We start from the raw sequence: 20652 nt of genomic DNA, 5'->3' as shown, positions 1-20652 counted from the left end.
GCACAAAAGTCAGTGACACTTGGCAAAAATACTCAGCTGGGGATGGAGGAAGTTCTGGCACAGTCTTAATATGCTGCTTATCTGTCATTGGTTTATTTTATCCCTTTCCAAGTGCTGTGACTTTGACTCTTCCTGTTGTTTTCCTTCTGCTCCCTTGCTTTTCTGGCTCTGCTCCTCCAGAGTCTTTGCCTGCAGTTTGCAGCTTCATTCCCAGTTCTGCTGCTCTTCTTTATGTCCTGCAAGGGGATGAGTAGCTTGGCCTCTCTTTCACCTGCCTGGGAGCAAAGGCCTGGAAATGGAAGGTACAGAGAGGAGCTAGAGATGAAGGAGAGGTGTGCACTGAGTGGGAGAGGGCTAAAAAAGAAGCTGAAGTGTCAGGTCACAGACAAATGATGGCAACACTGATTTGAAAGTCTCTCCTGTATTCCCAGGACTCATGAGGAGAGAGAACAACCATACCTCTTGCTAGATAACGTGTTCCACAAGTCCTGGCATCTCTGGAGGGAAGCAGAGGGGAAAAACAAGCACAGAAGTTTGTTTTTGTTTAAGACCTGGTCTTAGGATACAGATGTTTCCATCTACTGCTATCTTGGGTCCTGAACCCTAGTCTGGTACCACTCATGGTTTATTTATTTATTTTTTATAAAACTGAGTGAAGTAATGTTTACTGGCACTGGGACAAAAGGCTTGTCATAGGAAATTGCAATACCAGCTCTCAAGTGTGGGGTATCTTAAAATGATTTTTCCAGACACATGCTTGTAAGTGTATACGTATTTGATCTTTTTCATATCCTGTCTCCTTTTTTCCTTTCTGCAGATTTCAGCAGGACTTCAAAACAAACTTTGTTTACCTTTGACATGAGTAAAAACCCCCCTCTCTTGTTTTGACATAAAATGAAATGTGTCTTCCCTAAGAGGAAGGGTCCTAGAGTACCAGTGGTGATGGAAGTACTGGTCCATACAAAATGAGGGGCCAAAACCATTTCTGTATGTTCCTGTGTGAATTTCTGCAGAGTTAAGGCTGTACAAGTGCAACATGGGTGCCTGAATATTCTATCCATCTCATGGTACAGAGGACCACTGGGGTGGCTTTAAAATGCTAGGCTTTTTGCTGTGGGATGCATTTGGTAGGGCTGGCTCACCTGAAGCAGCTCCAGTGTCATGGCTTCAAAAACCATGTTCTCTTTCAGGTATAGGGTAGGGATGTTCAAGTTGCAAACTGGAAATGTTTTGTCAGTCAGGTTTGGGAAATCTGTGATGATACCTGCTGTTGATGAAGTCCTTGCACTGTGTGCATCCATGGTGTCTGGGCTCAGTGCAGTCTCATGGGAAGGGCAAGAGGTACATCAGATCAAGCCCCAGGATGCTTCTACTGAAAGCAAGGCAGAGGACTTGTTTGGAAAGGTGTTCTTCAGTGATTGTTTGTTTGACTGTCTGGTGAGATCACACACTGGAAGAGTATTAGATACACAACCGTTTTAGTGCACAGTACTTAATGTGTAACCCTCAGTGACAGCAGCACTGAACACAAAGTCCTGCCAGTGTGTTCCTGCTGCCCTGATAGCGGATATCTGTGTGATAGAGACACAGGTCCTGCTGGGCAGGGTCTAAACCCTGTGGCAGCTCAGGTCATTGCTAGCCAAAGGCTGCTGATCCTTGAGCTCTGCAAGGGTTGGGCACTTCATCCTCCTGGGTAGGGCAATATGACCTGTTGATTTCTTTACATTTGTTTCACAGAACCACTCTGACGCTGTTGAGCAGGATGGGAACAGAGAACTCCAGATCAGAAGGCGAAGAAAATGAACTCTCTCTTATTTCAAATGTACCGCTCTATATATAGAGAACATCGAGAAGACTAATTTCATTGGTCTTACAGTAAAAACATGTCACACCATTGGTGGGCAGTGAATGACACACAGTAGCAGAGCATATCTATAAACAATGTGAATAACAAGATAGATTAGAGAATTATTTACATTCTTTCCCAAATGTTGCCCGGGCTCTTGCCTGGTTAGAAAACCTTTCTCTTTCTCTCTGACTGAGCTGAGAATATCCACACCACTCAATTTTTTATTCGCCCTCCACTGTGCTCAAACACCTGTTTCTTGAGTTTAAGAAAGGGTTATGTGTGCATGGTGTGTTGGTTTGTTTTTTTTTTTAACTCTACACACATCGGCAATTTCAAGTATTATGTGTTTGAATAAAAGCTAATTCATATTTTCCATAATCAACTCAGGGTGTCTGCATTTAGGCACTTGATAATCTGACTCTTCAAAACTAAAGAGTGCCTAAATAAAAATTGAGGAGCTTAAATTTGTGTCTTTTCAAACCTCAGCTTCTATTTTTAAAAACAAACAAAAACAATGCATCACAACATCCCCCAACCAGTACTATAAATCTATAAAACAGAATACTAACTCTTTTGTGAAATAAAATGCCCAGTCTCTCCCTTCAGCTGCCAATATTGATCATAAAGGTTTAATTATTTTATAATAACAGACAGCTTTAATTGAAGAGCAGGATTTTGATGGGTGGTGTGTAGGTTTGCAGCCAGTGTTAGGAAAAAGAAAGAACGATGGCTCCTGCAAGCTGGAACCCTGCCATTTAAACTTTGCAACCATTAGAGAAGAAACACTTTTGAAGGAAAAAATAAGGGTTTTTATTTTAAATGTCAGGTGTCTTGTCAGTCAGGTCTAGCAAGCACTGCTGATAGAGCAGAAGTTGTTTCCTACCTACACCTACCTATACCTGGTGAAAGGTAGAAAGATCTTTCACCAGGTGAAAGATCCTCCTTTGAAAGATACTAATTTGGTCCTCAGGGAGGAGGGTGTTGAGAACACTTTAAACATGAAACAGCTCAACTGGAAAGCATCTGTGTTCTGCAGGAGGTCCCATGCACTAATGGGAACCTAGATGTGAAATTATGTTTTTTCTGAGGTTTCCTAACAGTATCAGTAGTTATCTTTTCCTGCTTCCTGTTATAATTGTAAAGTCAGCTGGGAGTTGGACTTGATGATCTTTACGGGTTCTTTCCAGCTTGAGATATTCTGTGATCTCTAAGACGCATGCAAGTCTTGTGGATTTTGTTTAAAATACAGGAGCTGTGCTGGCTGTGCCAGCTGGGCTGGGCTCATCTGTACCCATCAACAAGGGATGCTGTTGCATGAGGCCTGAGATGTATTTGCTTTCATCCCCTCCCATTTCCATGTTGAGGGAAGATGTTAAATGAAGCCAAGTGGTGTAAAGCTCTCCTATATTGTTAAGATCTGTCTCCTGTCAAGAAGGAACTGGAGCAACCATGTTCTTTTAAAAATGGCTGTAAGTTGAACCAGCTGTGCAAGAGCAAAATGTGTTATCCCTGTTGCTGAGCTCTTGCACAGCAGAGAAGGCCATAAATGCCCACCATTGAATTGTAAAATTTGTATGCACTCTGAAAACTTTCTTCACTGTTGATTTTTTGGTTTAACCCTGTGAGTTACACAGAAGACACTAGTTTGATGTAAAACTTGCAGTAAATCCAAGTTCCTTCCATAGAGCCTGCAGGTGTAGCTGGGGTGTAACCAAGCAAATTAATATTACCTCACAGCAAATATTTATGACTGGCACTGCATGGCTGGAGCATGGTGAAAAAAAACAAAACCCAAACAAACCAACCAAACATACTTTTCTTCACTACACAGCTTTTAGTACATATCTGGTCTCTTTAGGTATCTTGTGTGGGTGCTAAAAATCATTGGAGACCCCAGTGAGTAAGTTTTGGAAACTGAGCTCCCCTCCCTGTGTGGTGCAAGCCACGCTAGCTGGAGGTGGCAAGGAGAGGCTTGCCCCTGCCCTTGGTGGCTTGGAGGCTGTGAGATGCAGATGGGTCAGTCAGGCCTGTCCTGCAGCCTCTGCAATCACTGGGGGTAAGGAATTGTGACTCTGCTGCTCACTGGGTGAGGGGAAGGGCATGGGGACAAGTAATGGACAGTGCTTGGTGTGCTGTGCTTCTGCTGCTCAAGCTGGCAAAAAAAAAAAAAAAAAAAAGGATAGGGGATTTGGAGGGGGAGGGGGGGGAAAGCTTAGACAAAGGAAAAGCTACATCTGACCTGAGAGCTTAATCCAAATGCTTACTTGCAACACAGAATTAATAATGTACTTTGAGGTCTCAGTCAGGGACTCACATGGGGGGAGCCTTTTTGAAGGACTTCCAGCTCACTGACTCACTCCTCTTGCCCCAGTGACTCACTCCTCTGGCTTTGCCTTTTTGGAGGGAGGGTGGGAAATAGCAAAACATGCACCCAGCCTGTTGAAAAGTTAGGCTAGATCCAAGAGCTATGCACTGGGAGAAGGGCAGGGGAGTGTGAGAAGGATTTTCCTATTTTGCATGACTCCTAAGAGGCTTGGGCTAGGAAGGAGCAATAGCATCCTTTTCTCTTCTTGCAGACTGTGGACTTAAAGATTGAACTTGAGAGTTGTTTCCCACCCTTGCCTCTGTTGCACAAGGGCTTCTTTCTTTCTTTGATGTTTGTTTTTCTTTCTTTTAACCCATATTGAGTCCTCTCTATTTAAGAGTGCCATTCAGGTTTTAGTTATCTTTTTAAATATGAAATATTTTTTTGGTGGGGGTTGTTAAAGAAAAAAGTGAAAGAATATTTTGGAAGACTGGCAAAGGAGTAAGCATGGTTCTTGGAAAATCCCCCTGATAAGTTAAAAAAAAAATGCATGTCTGCTTTGCTGGTTGTGGGGTGGAAATATTTGAGTGTTTGCAATGGAAATGCATGCATACATGTGTACATAATGGGGTGGATTATAAGATTTGCTCTGCATGAACTTCAGCATTTCCAACTGTGTAACCTGAGCAAGTTGGGAAGATGTGCAGATTTAATTACCATGTAAATCTATTAGCTCTGAATTTCCTGGCATTTGTTTTGCTGATGACACAACCTGTATGTTATTAACTTAGTGGATTTTTTTTAATCTGTCCACATTTTTTTTAGTGCTTAAAGTGAGTAAATGCTGGTGTGAGAGTCCAAACAATTGTCTCTGCTCTTACAGTGGATCTCATTGCTGGTTTCAAATACCAGTTTTGTGTTATTCTTCATATTCTCCCACAAATGAGGGAATTTCAATATAGTTTACTGAGTAGACATGAAATTATTTTACAGTATAATGAAGACATAAAACCCAGGCTGTTTGTACCTACAGGTGGATGGTGAGATTTTTTTTTTTTTTTTAATGAGTGCCTGTTGTGTACCTGACAGTTCCTCCTCTGGAGGGGTGACGGATCCCTTCAGGATGGGGAGATCTTGGGGTGAGCCAGGAGGGAGCCACTAACTCCCAGGAGGGTAATATCTTGAATTTGTGGGTGCTTATAACCCTAGCATGTTGCATGGCAGCCTTGCCCTGGTCTGCTGGGAGAGCTGGGCTTGTTTAGCAGTGTGCAAAAGGTGCTGTCACTGCAGCTCCCCTCTGGCATGGCTCTGCTGGAAAAGGTGAGGTTGTGCTGCTACAACTGGTGTGTGGCACTTGAAGCTGATGTAGTGCATTTTGCAGGCTCAGAAAAGCCTGCTACTTGTTTAAAAATTTAAATGTAATTGGGAAGTGTCATTTTGGGCTCTTGACTTCTCTGAATTCCTTTTTAAATGAGTTCTTAGAAGGTCAATTTTCTGAAGATGATTTTAGTTTTTAGGCATGGTAACATCATCTTCAAACGACCAACTGGGCTAGCGCTGCTCTCATCTGGCTTCAGGTCAGCTGATGGAAATGCCAGCACTGCCATGCACCTAGCAAAACCTGAGTGTTTTGCTTCACAGATCTTCATTTGATCAGACAAGAAATAAAAAAAAAAAAAAAGCCTGGTCCCTGAGGCAGCTGGAGAAAAGGGCCTTTGTGTGGCAGGAACAGGCAGATGCTGTGCAGAGCTGCAGCCCGCGGCACAGCTGGTGTGCAGCCAAATACTACTTTCGAAGAGCTGTCCAAAAATCCGCTGGGCACCCGGATGTGAGAGCTTTCCTCTGTTTGCTCACTGCAACGGGATGTCTGGAGGTGTTTGTGTTCCCCAAAAACACCCAAGATGTAGGCATGAGCTAATGTCCTGCCAGATGAGTGCTGAAACTCCTCAGGCTGCAATTTACTTTCTGTATGTAAACAGGAATGCTGCTGTTTTTCTGTTTTGTTTTTCTATTCAGGGTTCTGGGGGAAGGGGAGGTGGAAGATAAGGTTACATTTGTCCTAAATCCCTGACTTTTTACAGAGGTTAAAATTCTAGCTGAACACATCTCTTTGCTATGTGGTGAGAACAGTTTAATAATTCAGACTCCTTGTACTAACACGTCTACAATTAGTGCTGGGGCTGCCAGTGGGGTGTGAGGATAGCAGGAATCTGGCAGCTGAGCTGTCTGCAGAGGTATTAACAACAAAAAGGGAAAGAAGAAAAAAAAAAGGGCAGATTCTTAGTGCAAATGCTCTTTCCTCTGTTTTTTAAATTTTTGTAAAGGTAAACTCTCTGAGTGAAAGATGTCCAGCTGAAAGCCATAGACAAAAAATTTCTTTGTTCTGCAAACAGGTTCTAAGGGTCAAAGTCTCAGTTTCCTTCCCAATCTGCCCTTTCCTGTTCCTGAGTGCAGGGGTGGTTGCTACTGTGTCAAAATTGAGGGTTATTCTGGGGTTTTCCAGCTATGGAAGTGGCTGCTGACCGCTGAGGTGCATGTAGAAACAGAGAGGAGAGGAGGAGGAGCAGGAGACAGGTTGGCATTGAGAGAATGTGCTTTGAAAAGACAGATGGAGCAGCTTAGGTGTAGGTGGAAGTTTTGGGGAGCTGGAGGTCTGGCTGCCTCCGGATGGTTTTTGCTTTAGCTGCTGCTCAGATGCCTTTTCTTCTTTAGTTCTCTAAGCAAATTCAGCCACATTCAATGAGACAATTGTTTTATTTGGGTCAAAAAGTGATCTAGCTTTAGGCATTCACTGTAGTAGAGAAGTGTATAACATCTGAAAGATTCCTGTAAATCAAGGAGTCTGTGATTTTTTAAATCAGAGTCCAGATCCCTAAAGATCTGGACCAGATCCCTAAAATTGTCTGTTTGCTGAGTTCAGTAGCTACACAGTCTGACCTGTGACAGTCTCTGTTGGCCAGTGTACAATGTTACATCACAGACTATTAAAAATAAACTTGATGATTATAATGAAACTAGAAAATCATTTTAGAAACCAGCCATTTATTTGCTCTCAGATAATTCTGTTATAAATGCATATTTTCTTGCTTACAGCTTGCTGCTTCGCAGCTGCACGTGAAAAGGAGAAAGCACAAATATTGGCAAAAGTGTTGAACATCCTTCCCCACCCTGAGGTCCTCTTTCTCTCTGGTTTTCTGAAGTTGTGTTTCCTCCTTTGCTTTTCCTGAAGTGGTTTTAGTAAAATTCTCCATTCAGAAAGGGGAAAAAAAAAAAATCTGATGAGCCTAAATTCAGTCAAATGGAAAAGTAAAATAACATTTGATAAGCTTTTATTCCATATCAAAACAGTGATAGAAGACTAATAAAAAATCTTTATCTGTGAATTTGCCAAAAATAGCTGAGTAGCCTGTGGCCATGTTTCTTTAAGCTGAGTCTGTTAAGTTATAACATCTAAATAGTGTCAGACTAAGTCAGCACGTAGGGATGATATTTTCAAGGATGACATCCTGAAATTGGATGACACTGGTGGTAAAGCAGCTGCATGTCGAACCCATGGTACAAATAATGTAGCAGCCATATTCCAGCATCTGCTACTCATCAGTCAGAATAATGCATGCAAGAATCAGAAAGAAGGAAATGCTCCAGCTTTAGAAAAATATGTAAACAAATACAATCGACTCTTGTCATTTCTCCAGATGAAAAGACGTGTGTAGACTGGAGGGAAAAGCATTGTCCCTAAGCAAGGCACTGCTTTTTTTATAGGTTCATCCTTGACTTCTTTCGTGGCTGGGAAGTATTTCTGTGCCTTCTTTACACATTAATGGCTGCCTACCTGTTTTATTCAGTGTCTTTATTGATATACCAGGATGTTCAACCACTCTTGTGCATCCTTTTTCTTTTTTCTTTGCATAGTGAGGTGTTGTAGTTTATACTTTTATCCTGGTTGGGAAGCACCTGGTTGTGAACTGCTAGTGAGTCCTTGGGTATCAAAATTAAAATAAATGACACTTTCTAAGGTAGTCATGACCCTCTTGCAGAGTCCTCTAAGAGTTTATTAGTGTTATGATTTACAGTAAGTAAATATGAGGCTACTAATCTGTTTTGCCATTTGTAAAGGCTTTTCTTGAGCTACTCTGTTATTCCAGCATAGCAGCTGTGGTCCTCTGTGTATTGCCTTGTATTCAGTCAATATTTTCTTTTCCTCATTGTTGGTCAGAATTGACTCAAGACTTACTGATTTTGAAAAAGGCATGGTTAGCATTTGGAAGAGGTGCTTGACCATCCAGGAACTCTGTGAGAGCCAGCTGTGCTCAGGGTTTTCAGCATGAGGCTTCAAGGCCACAGGTGCTGCTGGAGCTGTGAAATGTGAGGGTGTGAGCACACCGCTTCCCTTGTGGGTTTGTACAATATTGACTTGTTTAATTCTTAATTTAGCCTACAGGAAGCTGAATCTTGAATTTCAGTGTTTGTCTGTGCAGGAGAGAGCATGATGCAGAGCCAAGATCAATACTGCGTGCAAAAACTAAACAAATCAAACAAACGTAGACTTTTATAGCATCGTGCCTTGCCTGACAAAGATTCTATATAAGATGGTAGATAATGGCTCATAGTTCAGAAAATCTCATTACAATTCACTGTGCAAGTATTTTTTTACAAAAATAGAATTCTTTGTGTGAATGAGATGAACAGGAATGATTTGTTGCAGTGCAGATTTTTCATCTGTCAAAGATGTAGCTTTCTGACATTGGAAAGATGATGAAGGGACAAAGTTTTTGATGGAAACTGCATTGGAATTGGGAGGAAATAGATTGCAAGGTTTGGTTTGTGCTCATTTTGAATAACAAACAAACATGAAATTACTCTGCTACATACAGATGTAACGTGTGCTGCTGGTGTAATGAATTCAGTGCAATAGACAAAGTGGTAATTAGTACTGGCTGTCAGGAGCTTTAGCTCTGGGGCCTAGAAGCTGGATATGGGCTCTAGGTGGAATGCTACTTCTAAAATAGATACATAAATCAATCAGGAAACCCGTTTTATAGCAAATGTGTTAATTGCTTGGCTGCAGATGTGCATGGACCCGTTTTCCTGGAGCACACGGAATGTTCTGCACAGCTAAAATAGTCATGTGGTGTCAGAGTCTGTGCTGGAATGTGTTTCATTTTTCTACTGTGCTTCAGTGAGCATTAACCCCCTATATTCTATTCCATACACAGTATATTCTGGTGATAGATCCTGCAGGATCTTTCACTCTCTCTGAGGGAAATGTGCTTTCCCATTTTTGGTGGTGCACCATCGTGAGTACCTTTGATGTGACGGGAGGAGACTGCTGCAGGACATGAGTACCATGCTTCCGTTTTCCATTTTTGTTGCAGTTTAATGACAGGCTCTTCTGTTGTAATGTATGCTTCTGAGAGGACTTTTGTTCTAGCTTCTGTAGCTCTTCAGCTTGAAGTAGTGATTGGAGGAGGAGGTTGTTAGAGCTGGTAGATCCTGCTGCTGACTGGCACGGATGCCCAGTGTACATACAGAATTGTTCTCATCTGTTCCCTCCTGTGGTTGGCATGACAGACAGGCAAGGAGATAAACTTTCCCCTGCCTTTTTGTCTCCACAGCACTTCACAGAGTTCCTGGATGAATTTTCACCTGATGTCCTAGGTCAGCTCTTGAATGATCCCTTCTTGTCTGAGAAGAATGAAATAATGGAAGTGGAACTGTCTCCAGCATCCCCAGCACCCCTCATCCAGGCTGAACACAGCTATTCCCTCTGTGGGGACTCCCGACCACAGTCTCCCTTGACCCACATCTCGACTGATGACAACTTTAATGAAGGTACAACACACTGAGCCCGTGTTCATTTGTTGTGAGGATGCAGCAGTGAAATGCTCCTGGTGGAACTGTGGCTGTGGAAAATGGTGATGCATAGAAAATGATGAAAATCCATAGCATTTTTAACAGCTATCTGTAATTCAGCATTTATAAACATCTGGAGGGGAAAGGGAAGAATGGTGGGAGGAGGAGATCAAACCTTCTTGTTCTGCTGTGAAGTGGTTGGTGGAGGAGCAAGACCGTGAATCTCTGGTAACTGTAAGGAATAATTGCAATGCCAAACTTTGACTCCTAATAATTGGTTTATATTCACCATTAGCTTTACAGTACAAAGCAGTGGAGTGTTAAACTGCATTGCAATAAAAGGGAGAGAGATTAGAGCTCTTGGCTAAGCACTGACCAGCTAAACTGTTTGTGAAGATGCACCAGAGAGGTCTTCGAAGGCTGACAGTTTTGTAGTCCAAAGTGCTCTGTTGGAACAAGATGAAATCTTTTAAAGATTTGACAACTAATAAAACCTGTGAGAAGGATTTTTCAATGTGGGACAGGATTTTTGGAAATTATTGGGAAACATCGTCTACAGAAAGTCTTCAGTTTTTCTATTTCCTAGCTGTTTTGTATGGATATTTCTAAATTAACACATACTGGAGGTATTAATTGTGGAAGAGAAAACAAGCACAAGGAACATCAGAAACCAAGCTTTTCTGGAAGTTAATAGTGGCAAGCTTCAAATTAGGCTAAAAGTGAGGGGAGTTTCCTTTGGGGAGAATTCCTGAAGAAATTCATACTGCTGAGACCACTGTAAGAGAGCTGTAGTCAAATGATGTTTTAAAAAGCCAAGAAACATTAACAAGTGGGTTTAAAAATAGAAAATGAATGGAAAACATTTTGTCTTATGTTCACTCTGCAGAGTGTTTCATAAGAAAGGAGGAGGAGTTGTTCTTGGTGTTTGGGATTTTATTTAATCCTAACCCCATAATCATGCTCATGACCTTTCTGCACCTATTGACTTCAAAACAGTGAAGCTCAGAGAAATACTTAAGGAAATTGCAGTATTAGAGTGAACCTGGTTGTCTGATAGATATTCAAAGGCATCACCCTGATGATTTTTCATTCTTTGAATCTGTGAGAGCAGGAAAAGAGAATTTTGTGGATAGCAGTTCTGCAGGGTTTGACACTGGAGATTGAAAGCATCTCTGTTATTAGACAGTGAAGGTACACGGTGCTCCTGACAACTCTGATGAAGGAGTAAGGGCACAGACACTGGGAGCACCAGTGTCCTTTTGGGGACCAGAAAGTACAGAGTGTGGACGGGGAGGTTGTATGCTCCAGCATAATCCTCTGCTGCTGGGGAGCTGGGAGGGCTTTTGTGGAGCTGAGACATATATGGAATGTCCAAAAAATTTGCATTCTCCAAATGCCCATCCCAGTGGGCAGATTGGTGAGCTCTTGAAGTGTTTTCATGTTTTTTTCCCGTGGTGAGCCATGGTTTTTGAGCTTTAGCATGCAGGGAAGCTGAGAAATAGACTGGCCTTATTCAGCACATGATCTTCAAAACAGGTTTAAGCCTTCCGGTGTCTCTTTCTGTCTTTTGTTTCCTCTCCCCCTCTTGCCCCAAGTCTTCCAGCATCTTATAGGAAATGTTATTTAATGTTTCCTCTCAGCCATTATGGTGGAGTGATTGGTTGCTCTGATTCCATTTTCCTGCCCACTCCTGCAGGGGAACGAGTAATTTCTGCTGTGAGCTGTTTCTTGCTAGCCACTGCCTGCCTATTACTGTGATTTCTGCAGCTGCTGAATTGACCTATTCCTGTAATTATAAATTTTATATAAAGTTTTTCTAAAAAGAGCTAGAACTGTAAAACCTAGGAAACTCATAACTCTGGGTTTAAGTTTTCCGAGAAGTCCTGTTAAATTCAATGTGAGAACACATTTAAGTGTCCATAAAGTCAAGGTACAGACACTGACTTTCCCTACTTTTCTGACTTCACTGTATTGAGGCCATTTCCTCAGCTTTGTACAGAATAATTTTTTGAATACTTGCAGCCTGTTGATAGTGTGGGCTCTCTGAAGGTGTCAGTTTTAAAGCACATGTGTGCAAAACATCTGGCATTTAATGCATTATTTGGCTTCTCCCCACAACAAGAATCTATTCTTAGATTCAGTTTTGCATAAAACTAGAGGGAGAGAGATTTACAGGCTTGACCTGCCTGCTTGCAGCTGGCTGATCACTTTTGTTTGCCTGAACTGGTGAATAAGGCATATGGCCTGAGGAGGACTTCAGGCTGGAACATGAAAAAGGAGGCTGTGTCCTGTGTACAAACTATCCACACCAGCTGCACTGCCACCTCTCTCCCACCAGGTTTCTGCTTTCTAGTTTTGAGCCCTGGGGTTTTTGAAACAACTGTAGAGTGGCTGTGGAGAAGGACAGTGGGAAGAAGCTGTGGAGTGGAAAATGCTCTTGAAAGGACTTGAAGAAGCTGGGAGGGCAGACTGGGAATAGGGCTGATGGGTAAGGGAGATCTCATTACAGCCTTTTGAGACACAGATTCATTTCTGACAGCTGTAAAGAAATAGGGAAAGAAGCCTAATTTTCTGTTGTGGTCGGTGCAGGTTTGTCTTCAGTTTTCCAGTCTCTGCAGCCTTTTAGAAAGGGAGGGCTGTGGGTCAGGCAGCCAGGAGCAAGGCAAGACCCAAGTTTCAGCAGGCACTGTGGTTATTCTTGTGACTTACTGTAGGCTCTTTCCCTGCCCTCTCATGCTTGATCTTGTTAGCTGTGAGCACAAACTTTGGGATTGTGGCTGCCCCCTGATTTGGACATGTGAGATGCATGGGTGACAGCTGAGTACAGGTAGTACTGAGGGGCTGGTGTGTAGCAGGAGTGTGAAGGCAGAGCCTGCAGCATCTGTGTGGGGCTCTTCATCCTCTGAGATCAGTTCAAGTGCTGGGGGTGTTTTGTGGTGGGTGTGTGTTTGATTTTTCTGGTGTTTTTCACTTTGTGAGCTTGGCAGGGCAGAGACAATGGACAGCTGGCCAGTCATTTGGATGCTGTGCCTCCCCAGATTGTGCCCAGGTTGCTGGGTACATTCCTTTCCCAGTCCCCAGAGGGCTCTGCTTTTGAGACTAGTCTGGGTCCCCACCTGCCCTGCCTGTTGGTGCTTTCCTGCTCAGGAATGCTTTGAAGTTACTTTTGGATTTGAATAGGCTTGTCTTGGCTGCAGGTTTGACAGACTGATTGCTGAAATGGTGTGTTTCTGTTTTACTCCTAGCTGTGCCAAAACTGGGGCTGGCCCCAGGCTGTAACCTGTATTGTTACTGTTTTTTTTACTGCTGAGGTTATGATTTTCTGTAATGTGCTTTTAAAACATCAATTTCCTTTTTCAACTTTTAAACTTCAAGTCCATCTCCCTACATGGTTTGAAAAAGAAAAACACAAATAAGAAACCCAAATGAACCAAACAAAACCCCAACGCCATGGCTCCCACTTTTCTCCATTCAACAAAAAATCCATCCCTCATCTCAGGCAGGGCTACGACAAACCCTTGCTTAGGTATGGAGTTCACAAGCAGCAATCAGTGTCATGTGCTGTCTCTTTGCATAGGGGCACCTCTGGGCTTGAGTCTCAGGTTGGTCTTCATATGTTTTATTTGTATCCGTATGTATGCACACATATAATATACATGTGTATATGTGAGTCATAAGTGTTTTATTATTTATATTACGTTATATTACATATCCTAATTTATTTTCTATATATAGATAGGTACAATGTCTTGCTACTGTCTGTTTTTGTCTAAATACTGAATTAATGTAATGTGAACAATGAAAATAGGAATCTCTGCTGCCCTGACTTTAAAGAAAACAGAAATGAAAGAAGAAATTCACTTGTTCTTTCAAAAGTTGCTGTCAAAGCTAGACTGGTAATTTTTAGAGCATGTTCTGCAACTCTTTTTCTGCGTCATTTTTTTTTTCTTTTGTATGTTTATTTAGGAAATGAGGAGAAAGCCATTTAGTGGGAGTGGCCTGTATTTGAGTGATTTTTATGTCAATCCTTGTCACCATAAACAGTGTTAAAGTAATAGAATCATAGAATGCTCTGAGTTGGAAGGGACCTATCAGGATCATCAAGTCCAGTTCCTGGCCCTGCACAGGACACCCCAAGAATCACACCATGTGCTGGAAAGCATTGCTCTGTATGAGAACAACTAAAATCATACCAGAGTACGAGAAGATTTTTGAACTTCTATATATCCAAGGTCCACAGTCTCAATAGGTCACTCTGCATCAACCCTGTAACTCCTACTTGAGCAGCAGCATGTCTGAAAAAATGTTAGTTTTGATTTAGAGGTGGGCGTTTACTTACGGTTACTGTTAATAATTGTCAGCTCTATTTGCAGTCTAGCCTCCTTTAGCTTCCAGTTACACATAGATGAGATCTTATTACAGCTTTTGTTTCTTTTAAAGAACCATCTGGTCTCTGAAACCTCTTTCCACAGGTGTTTGTAGGCTGTGATTAAGTTCCCTCTTGACTGCTGCGTGGATACAGTCTAAATGACCTGCAGTTCCTTGGTATTTCCCCCTAGGTGGAATTTTCTGGACCTCCAGCTATTGTCATGCCTTTCTCGATACAGGGACCTTTGCAGTTTCTTTTTCAAACTCTTTGTCAAGAGTTTGACAACTGATTTCCCAGGAATAGTTTCCCTGATGATGCATATTATGGGAATACTCCTCCCACTTCCAGTCCTGCTGTTTGTCAAACCAGTGATCTCATTTTTTCTGTAGTGTTGCACTGACAGCTTGTGCTCACTTAGTTATGTACTGTGGGCATGTGTTGAAGCCATAATACAGATCTGCCTTCGCAGCATCTGGGTGGGGTGTGAGGAGAAAAACTGGGACCTGAGAGAGAGAGAACTGTTTTATTTGACCACAGTACTTCCAGGGATAGCTTTCTCATACCTTAAAAGAAATAAATCATAATCTTATATAGGACATTTAATGTTATCCAACTTTAAGGCTGTAAATCCAGCTACCACCTCAGTCTGTGCCTGACTCCCATGTATATAAAGGTGATATGTCTTTCTTTTTATCTTAGTAACTTTGATAGTGATGCAAATTATTTGTGGGTTTTACATGGACTCCGTGCTGGTCAAAGAGGGGGTGCTGGTGTGAACGATGATAATTTGTTATGAAAAAAGCTATTTCTGCTATGCATTGTAATTACTGTGTATCACTGCTGCTCATGTTTGCCCCTTTATTTAATTTTCCCTTCCTGGCACTTCGAAAAGGACCCCAATGTTTGGTAGTCAAACAAAAGTATCTCTTTTGTGGCAGCAGTTCTGAGGGCTTCGGTTTCATTATTTGCGGTGGGAGCGTGTGTGCGTGCCAGGAGGGGGAAATGCCATCTGGAAAATCTGTAAGAGGAACTGTTTGTCGATGAATGTGGGCTCTCACCTCCCAAAGGAGAGAGGGGGAGAGGTAGAGGCGTTGTAGTTCAGCATTTCAGGCATAATAAACAGGGCTTGTGTCTGACAGGGAGTGTTATGTGAGCCCAGAGCTGGGCACTGAGAACCATCCAAACCCAGGGGAGTGAGAAGGAAGCAGTTATTTATCCAGAAAGGTCCAATTTGCCTTTGGGAGGCTGGAAAGGCTCAGACTGCAAAGCTAGGGACACTGAACTTCCTTCCCTGCAAGTAGCATGTCCAACAACATGCCCAAAATGTATGCATCAGAAGCCCTTTTGGGCTCATGGTGCAGAGGTGCTTCTCTGACAGATCAAGCAGACATTTTCCCCACAAACAACTTCTGAGCCTCTTCCAAGAGGTGCTTTTCCATTGCAGTTAGCTGGCTCCCAGTTGGCAGCTGTTCTGTGGTGGTGAGCACCCCTAGATCCCACTGCTCAGTGTATAGAGGCACTCCCTTCAGAGGGAAGATTCAGGTGAGGACTGAATACTTGTGCAAAGGCCAGCTTTGCACACAGGTGCCCTTGGTTCAGTTTAAGCACCCTCTGCATCAAAGTGTGTCATTAACATGTGGTGAGCTGAGCCTGAGACTGCAGATGGTCGTCCATGGCACGGCTGTGCAGAAGCCAGGTGGGCTGTGCGTGCAGCCCTCTGGTGCATGGTGGCAGTGTGAGGTCTGCCATGCATCAGAAGGAATTAGTTGAAGCCCTGTTGTTCAAATCTGTAACACAGCTGAAGAGGGAGGTTATTTAAGTACACTTGGCTGGAGAACACTTTGACTCATTAGGGAACTTTTTGCATTATCCTGTTCAGAGATGGCTTTTCTGATACCTGTGCAGGGCACTTTGACTGATAGTCTGTGGTCTCGTTAAGTTTTCAGTTTTGTTTTTCTCTACCCATCACTTGAATAGGGAGCTTTAAGGAGGAGGCAAAAGCTGCCTTTTCATTCTGATGATACCAATAAGGATATATCCTGTGATGATTCTAGAGGTCTTATTTGCACACTGGTTTGAAATGACATTCAGTGCATGCATCTGTTCTCTGTGGTGGAGGTCTGTAATGGTGGTATGGGCTTTTATTTCCCTTTAAAGATTGGGTTCAGTGGTACACCCTTCATGTGGGTTGTTTACATAGTGGTGCTATCTTTCTTTTTACTGAAGGGGGAAAAAAGGTGAAACCCATATTGTTTTTCTGGGTACTTTCATTCTCTGTACTTGAGAGGAGTGAGATGCAGAGTGCATCTCTCATTTATTGAAAAAAGCACAATAAATGCACATGCAACTTAATTATCCAGCAATAAGTGTCTCTGTAAACTGTAATTGAGAGTGCTGAAAAGAATGTGGGGAGCAAGGGACACCATTTTAGTTATTTTTCTAAGTTTTTCTGTACGTTATCAGAAAGGGTGAAATTTAGTCAGTGTTGGAGAAGATCTACTTTTTCACAGGAAAGGAGGTGGTATGTTGGACAGGACGGAAGAATTAGTTGGATAGAAATAAAAAAAAGGAAAGCAAAACTTTCTGGGAACTCTGATACTAGAAAAAAATGTACAGTTGAGGTAAGCATTTTTCACCTTGTTTTCCACTTTCCCTACCCTGCCTTTCCATACCATGTCTAGGGAACAAGAAGAGAAACAAAATGTTGCAGTTCTTCTGAGAGATATGAATATCCTAGAAAGCTACACGTGCTCTTATTAAGAGACTATGTAGAATTTTTAAAATATGTGTATAAATACAGATATATTAAAAATGTTTTTTATAAGCACAGAAATGGTATCTATTAATTATGACACGTAAAAACACAGCCGTTGTTGGTTGTGTGTTTTTCACGTGTGCCTAAATCGCACACCCTGATTACAGCTACAGCTGTGATGCTTGGAGGAGCACATCAAGTCTGCAGGAGAAGAGGCACAAGCTTGATGACAGAATAGGCACACAAAAGCTTTCTGAAGCAATGTAGTTGTAGTCTTGGACACAGGAGATCTTAGGTGCATGTGTCACAAACTCTGGGTGGCTGTGGTTTTTTTGGATGACTGAGTTGAAACTGATGTTTAACTTGCAGCAGTGGTAGATGCTCACAGCCCAACCTGAAAGCTCAATGCCTGCTGGATTTTAGTATAGTAACAGGGCTAAATAATCTGAAAAATCCAGTTCCAGTTGTCTCCAGTTGTCTCTAGTTGGCCATTTAAAATTACTAGTTACTTTTTTGCCTTAGTCTCTCTATGTCTCACTTGAATTTTCAGCTCTACTGTGAAAATGATTTCAGGTTGTGGAGTGTTTCCCTTGGAGGGAATTAAATAGCCCTGTGGGAAAAAAAATTTGAATTGTATTTGGTAAAGGAGAGGTGAGGCTGTGCATGAGACAGTGCAAAGAACAAAACATGGAACATCTTCTCAATTAGTGAAGAACCATGCATTCTGCTTGTTGGATAAAGCATGGGTTCTGTAGAGAAATTGTTTGGTCACATTATTAAAACATTGCTATTTTTAGGTGTATTTGATGTGCAAAAGGACACTGAGTTAAACATTCATAGGTATTTCTTAATACCTGGGTGCTTTGCAACCTGAGTGTTCAGTTCACATGTGCAATTTACCAGCACCAGTGCATTGCATGTAGTAGTGTTGGCTGGGATTTTGCCAAGTACTGTGTGGACTCCCTAAATTACATATTCCATGTGCCAAAATGCCTAGCATTTATGGACTTACAAAAGTGTAGGTAAAGGGGAATGCTACTCATCTAAACAGTCATTGCATGATAGAGCTCTGAGGTTTGTAGAAAATTTCAGCTGGGGAGGGAACTGACAGCCAGGATCACTTATTCAACAGTGGTCTGTTTTGAAACCTGAGATTTTTCAAGAGAGCCAAAGTGACAATACTTAGGATGTGTATTTTCTTAGCCATTTGGAGAGCCAAATCTCTTGTTTAGGCTTTCTTCTCTCTATATCTGAATGACTTGCAGCATATTTTGTTTCACCTTCGAGGCTGCTGTGTTGCCCTATTCATATTTGTCTAGAATTTGTACCATCATGAAGATGGCACAAATTCTAGACAAATATGAATAAGGCAACACTCTCAGCTTCTTGTTTTGGACTGTGGCTCAAAAGTTCACATGTACCTCCTGAATCATGTCAGCTATAAATATAAACACCTCTAACTTCTTGACACCAGTCATTTATTCTTACCACAGCATGTCTTGCTTGGTTTGGAAAAGATACCTACCTCCCTTTTCCTACAGTGGGTCTCTTGAGCCAGCTCCTGTTGTCTTTTTCATTTCAGAATTTCACATGCACCTTCTTGCTTGTTCTCATTATTCTGCAGAACCTCCTCTCATGGTTCTCTATAACCCTCTATCAGAAATACTCTTGCCATGGAGGGCATGCCATATCTCTCTGTATGACCACTGATCTATTAGCCTGCTCCATTTTTTCCCCTTTCCCTAAGTTTTTCTCATTTTGTGTTACATTCTTGAGGGCTTTGGGAGGAGGGTTGCCACTTTGCTCTGCTAGTACAGTGCTTGGCAGGGTACACTAACATGCTAGGGAACTATTGTAAAAGTAAACTAAGAATGATTTTCAGATAATGTCAACCTGCTGTGCTCAGGAGGAGGAGAAAGGAGAGTGGGAAATGTCCTTGTAGGTCTCTTGGAGCAGAGGAGGTATTGTTGGTGACTTCAGAAGCTAGAATATAAGAAAGTAACATATACAAGAAAGTAACTTGTAGCACAACAGTCCCTGATCTTGGTAGGGAATATGTAACAGCGACTTGGAAAAAGATGGGGGGGTGGGAGGGGGTGTGGATAGTAGAGTTATCAAGGTGAAATCTGACCAGTCCTCCATCACTTCCTTTCACAGGATTGTTCATCTGGAATGACAGCTGTCACCATGCATTGTAAGAGGCAGTGTCAAAAAAGTGCCAGATGCGGTTGTTCAGAATTATTGCAGTGCTAAACGCAGCGTGTTGCTGTTGCCTGAAACCGTCTGTAACCCTACAGACTGGTTAGACTGGCTTAAAGCCTAGAATAACTCTGAGCACTTTATGCAGATCTAAGTGGTGATGGCAGGGATGTCAGGTTAATCAGCAAAGTTGGCTTCCAGAGGACTAAAATGATGGATTCCAGAGGAGTGAAGTGACCAGTCAAAGGCCAGCATATCTTGCTGTCTTAGAGCATCTGAATATTCCTGATGAGTCTGGGGATTAGAGGTGATAAACATCATGAAGTGCATCCTTATAGGACATGCCCTGTTGTGCTGGTCACCCATGGCTGAATTTCCCTTCTACTTTCATGATTATACAAATCTGAGAAAATTAAGGGCTAATTACTGGCTTCACTAATAACTCTCATTTATCCATAGCCTTCACAGTGGTGCTGCCCCAGGGTAGCTCGACCCAGAGGTGCAAGAGGCAGCAAAGGGAGGCTCTGCACAAGGCAATGTGGGGCCAGTTTTGACTCAAGCTATCCAAACAGGCATTTGAAAGTTGCATCTGCCAAGGGATTCTGGATTTCCAGGCAGATACCACTTTAAAGGTTTTACCTGAATGATGCATACACAGCAAGCTGGGAGGGTGCTGCGCTTTTGTGTTGTGACTAGAGAGGCTCAGGGAGGGTTGAAAAAGAGCAATGTCCTCTCTCCTGAGTTAATATTTAGACAAGCCTACCTATTTTTTTTTCCCATAAATACCTCTATTTTTGCATTTCCCAGGCAGCTTTGGGAGTAAGCTCTCCAGAAGCTTAACTATGGTGTTTAGTCCTTGCTCTGCAGTTAACCTGGCAGAGTGCTGGCCTTGCTGTTCTTGAGCTTCTGATTACAGCATACATATTTTTCATTTTTAATTCCTTGGTGTGTCTTTACTCAAATTACCTCCTTCCTTGCCAGTGGTGGAGGTTAGGTCACACCACAATGTAATTACTTAGCACTGGAGATGTGCATTCTTCTCCCTTCTTCCGGGCACCCAGCTTCTGCCCAGTGTCTGTGTGCTCTGTGTGTGTGTGTGTGGTCTTAATAGCAAGGACACACAGCAGCACAGGCTGTAAGCCCACACTTATTTTTGTTACCTGTTTGCAGCTGAACTCTGTTGACATCTCACCAGCTTGATACACTCAGCTGTGAATGAAGGGCCTTGTGCAGCCTTGCAGAATGCTGGTGGCACAGCCACAGCCCCATGGCTGCCTCCCAGGATGTTGGTGCAGCACACAGTTAATTCAGAGCTCTGTTGC

General features: G+C 42.4%; 1 protein-coding gene across 2 annotated transcripts in view; it reads left to right on the top strand.

Moving 5' to 3' along the window:
• Window positions 1–20652, top strand: part of CREB3L2 (cAMP responsive element binding protein 3 like 2) — a 68804-nt gene that overhangs the window by 29248 nt on the left and 18904 nt on the right. For both annotated transcript variants that reach the window (XM_053979055.1, XM_053979054.1), the window contains exon 2: window positions 9770–9986. In XM_053979055.1, the coding sequence (XP_053835030.1) occupies window positions 9770–9986 (217 nt within the window). The remainder of the gene's footprint in view (window positions 1–9769; window positions 9987–20652) is intronic.

This window comes from Vidua macroura, chromosome 5, assembly GCF_024509145.1.
Source record: "Vidua macroura isolate BioBank_ID:100142 chromosome 5, ASM2450914v1, whole genome shotgun sequence".
Classification (NCBI taxonomy): Eukaryota; Metazoa; Chordata; class Aves; order Passeriformes; family Viduidae; genus Vidua; species Vidua macroura.
The sequence above is the reverse complement of the archived record's forward strand: the minus strand, read 5'-3'. Positions and strand labels throughout refer to the sequence as shown.